The 4,308-nt window shown below is 31.8% G+C and overlaps 1 protein-coding gene across 1 annotated transcript; it reads right to left on the minus strand.

Moving 5' to 3' along the window:
- Window positions 1–1,112: 1,112 nt before the first annotated feature.
- On the minus strand, window positions 1,113–3,699 carry LOC119605519 (putative transporter svop-1). Its single transcript, XM_037958681.1, has 5 exons — window positions 3,606–3,699; window positions 2,926–3,441; window positions 2,436–2,859; window positions 1,791–2,017; window positions 1,113–1,728 (listed from the first exon to the last, which is right to left on the minus strand). Exons 1-5 carry the CDS (start codon window positions 3,682–3,684, stop codon window positions 1,367–1,369), a joined length of 1,608 nt encoding a protein of 535 aa, XP_037814609.1. The 5' UTR covers window positions 3,685–3,699; the 3' UTR covers window positions 1,113–1,366.
- Between the last annotated feature and the right edge of the window lie 609 nt (window positions 3,700–4,308).

Raw genomic sequence — 4,308 nt, forward strand, 5'->3', positions numbered from 1 at the left:
AGAAAATTTGCTTCAAATTGAAGAACTTTTTCTATAGAAAAGTTGCTTCAAATTGAAGAACTTTTTCTATAGAAAAGTTGCTTCAAATTGAAGAACTTTTTCTATAGAAAAGTTGCTTCAAATTGAAGAACTTTTTCTATAGAAAAGTTGCTTCAAATTGAAGAACTTTTTCTATAGAAAAGTTGCTTCAAATTGATCAACTTTTTCTAAAGAAAAGTTGCTTAAAATTGAAAAACTTTTTCTGCAGAAAAGTTGCTTAAAATTGAAAAACTTTTTCTGCAGAAAAGTTGCTTCAAATTGAAGAACTTTTTTTATAGAAAAGTTGTTTCAAATTGAACACCTTTCTCTATAAAAAAATTGCTTCAAATTGAGCCGCTTTTTCTATAGAAAAGTTGCTTCAAATTAAAAAGATTTTTCTATAGAAAAGTTGCTTCAAATTGAAGAACTTTTTCTATAGAAAAGTTGCTTCAAATTTAACAACTTTTTCTATGGAAAAGTTGCTTCAAATTAAAAAACTTTTTCTATAGAAAAGTTGCTTCAAATTGAAAAACTTTTTCTATAGAAAAGTTGCTTCAAATTGAACAAAATTTGCTTCAAATTGAACAACTTTTTACTATAGGAAATTTGCACAAATTTGAAAAAAAAATTTATAGAAAAGTTCCTTCAAATTGAACAACTTTTTCTATAAAAAAAGTTGTTTCAAATTGAGCAACTTTTCCTATAAAAAGGTCTCTTCAAACTAAACAACTTTTTCTATAGAAAAGTTACTTCAAATTAAACGACTTTTTCTATAGAAAAGTTGCTTTAAACTATACAACTTTTTCTATAGAAAAGTTGCTTCAAATTGAAAAACTTTTTCTGTAGAAAAGTTGCTTCAAATTAAACAACATTTTCCTATAAAAAAGTCTCTTCAAAATAAACCACTTTTCCTATAGAAAACTTGCTTCATATTGAACAACTTTAATAGAAAAATTGTATCAAATTTAACGACTTTTTTAATAGAAAACTTTTTCTATAGAAAAGTTGCTTCAAATTGAAAAACTTTTTCTATAGTGAAGTTGCTTCAAATTAAACAACTTTTTCTATAGAAAAGAAAAGAAGAAAACCCGACATAAAGTTTTTCATTTCGTTTTATTTATTTGAAAAAAAAACAAATTAATTATTCCTACAAGTATTATAAATTCAATAAAAATAATTTCCTAACTAAATGCAATATTAATTGAAATAAAAACACATACTAACTAATTGTGAGGCCAGCACAAGGAACAAAACAATTTACATTTCAACTTAAATTTGTACAAATATTTTCGAACAGGAAATTGGAATTACACATCTAAAGTGCCTTCGTAAACCGCATGAACACTCTCTATTGATTTACTTCATGTATTTTCTTTTGTTTCTGATGTTTACGTTCGGGCAGGAACCAACTCATTGCAGCCAAGATGACACAAATGCCCAGCAAACCCCAAAGTACATTGTCACAGAAATTAAAGAGTAACTGACCCAAGAAATTACTGCCAAAGACCGCACCCAAACGACCAATCATCATAATGAAACACATGCCCATGGCATTAATATTCGTGGGAAAGAATTCCATTGAAATGGTGCTGACCAGACCACCACAATTACCAATACTCATGGTGAGGGTGAGTAAAATAACAACGACATAGAAATTGGAAGTCCAGCGAATCATGGTCACAGATATGCCGCCAATAATTAACCAACTAACTGTAAAGAGAAATGAGTTTAGAATAGGGTATAAAGGGAATTTTGGACTAAATTTAACTTACTTATCAAATTCTTTTTGCCAATATAGTCAATGGTAAAGGCAAAGATCAAATAGAAAACAGCAAAGGCAGCACCCACAAATATAATGACCATGAAGGGGAATGTATCAATGATGCCGTTGCAAACATCACTGGTTAAATCGGCTCCAGTTTCCATGTTACTTAAAATATGACAGACATTATAGCCTAAACCATTCTTAGCTACCATTTCATTAAGCATAGTAGGGAACCTGAAAGAGGAATGAAAACGTTTTTGAAAAAAAGACTGAGTAGCAGATTGTAAAGATAAAAATTTCAATTATATTTTAAGAACTCATAGAACTAAGTCCCGCTATATCTCTTTCGGATTGGTGACAATCTTTAAGAAGAATTTCTGTACAAATTTATGTATTTTCCTTTTTAGGAAGCTCGAAATGATCGGGGAATTAATGAACTTTTGACATACATATATGTATCTGCTTAAGCCACTCTAAGAGTTCATTAGTTTACCGATCATTTCTAGCTTGAGTCGCGTCAATGTAGATAGATCCATTCAAAGGGTTTTGAGACTTTCAGAAAGTTGGATCTTGTATGACAAATTTCTTCTATTTAACTTATTGATTTTAAAAGTTATTGATTATCTGAAATATTTTACTTTCCAAAACTTACCACATGAAAATTCCCTGAGAAATGCCATAAACGATAAACATAATGCCACAGATATTAATGGTATGAAGACAGCGTTCGCGATAGAACAATGGGACGGTTTGACTCCAAATCAATTTCAAAGCATCTTTAACACCTTTAATATTTGACAAATTTGCACCATTTGATTCCATTACAATCTGCTTGACGGGATAATCAGAAGCAGGACGTCCAGTATTTTTGACAAAAATACCACGTAGAATCTCCAAAGCACGATCATGATCACCCTGAACTAAAACATACTTGGGTGTTTCGGGTAACATAAATAGACCCAATAAAGCCAAAAGCGATAGGGAAGAATTAACCATTAACAATATGCGCCAGGAAGAGAATTTCATGCCGAACAACATGGCCTCTATGCGTAAAGGTAATACGAAAATGGCAACAGCTGGAAAGGGTAAGAAAAATTATGATTAAAAACTCTTTTAATTAACCCATATACAAATACACTTACTAGGCAAATATATTAAAGCTATGGGTAAAAATCCAGACAATAATGTCACATGCTTTACTCTCGTCTTATTGCCATGGAACTCGCCACATAAACTGAACACACAGGCCTGGCCACCCGATATAAAGAAACCCGTTAGGAATCTAAAAACGATTAGCATCCAAATGTTTACGGAAAAGGCCGATAATATGGTTGATATCGAGGCCAATATAAGAGCCATTCTTAGGGTGCGTATACGACCACAGGTATCGGCTAAAAAGCCCATGGCATGTGAACTTAACACAATACCAAAGAAGCCAGATGAAGCCAATATGCCTTGTTCCGATAACGTCGCTACCAAATCACATTTCATTGAGGGCAAAATAATACTGACACACATAATTTCCACCATAACGGCCATAAAGCAAATTCCGCACACCACCAGCAAAGTGTAATGGAATTTTCCGATTTTAGTCAAAGACACGGCCTCTTCAAAGGTGTGTGTGAGTATGGGCGCGGGTAATTTTTCTTTTTTGACATCTGTAAAGGAAAGATTGATAAATATAATATTAGTTTTTGTTTCCAACAAATTTATGCAAATCTTATTAAAGCTATCAATCTTAATTATTGTTATTATTATTCTGTTTAGAAAATTTGTTTAAATTTAAGAATTTAGTTTCAGTTTTTATCGAAACTTGTTTAACTTAAGTTATGTTGTCTCCTCCTCCTGCTGCTGCGGAAACCTCGGCAGGCGAAAAAGTTTTGCCTAACGACAGTCAACATTCGGAATTCTTCGATTCCCAGTTATTTCGCATAATTTCTTTATTTTTATATTTGGGCGGTATTAGTGGTTTGGGCATGGCTCTTTCATTTTACTATTTAATGTTTTTCGATTCAAGTATGCCGGATATTTATTTAAAATTTCCAATTTCTATTAATGGCGTTCCAGTGCAAAGGATACAGGAAATTGCTAATTAAGAGTAAGTAATATTTAACAAAATATTTCTTTATTTATTTTGAAACAGACTAGAGTGTCTGGTATTCCCAAACCATGAACCCAAACTGTTAAAACTAGCACACTACTGAAGCACTCACTATCAATATATGTATATATCTCTATAATGACCAATGAAAGACGATTACACCTGTTTTCGAATGTCAAAGTCATGTATATAGTAATGCTGGGAATAAAGACATTTTACATACGCTTGGGTATAAGTAATACCATGGGCACTATGTCTGGAAATGATATTCCACCCAGTCAAACATAAAAGATATAAGGCGGTACTTACAACCGAACAGCTCACAACTTTACGTGAACTGAACAAATATGGTAATAGAACACGTCATCAATATTAGAAACCAATACACAATAGATATATGAATGATAAATATATACAAATCGAG

Source organism: Lucilia sericata, unplaced genomic scaffold, assembly GCF_015586225.1.
Source record: "Lucilia sericata isolate MDLA Ls3-8-SP2 unplaced genomic scaffold, ASM1558622v1 Contig000493F_arrow, whole genome shotgun sequence".
Lineage (NCBI taxonomy): Eukaryota > Metazoa > Arthropoda > Insecta > Diptera > Calliphoridae > Lucilia > Lucilia sericata.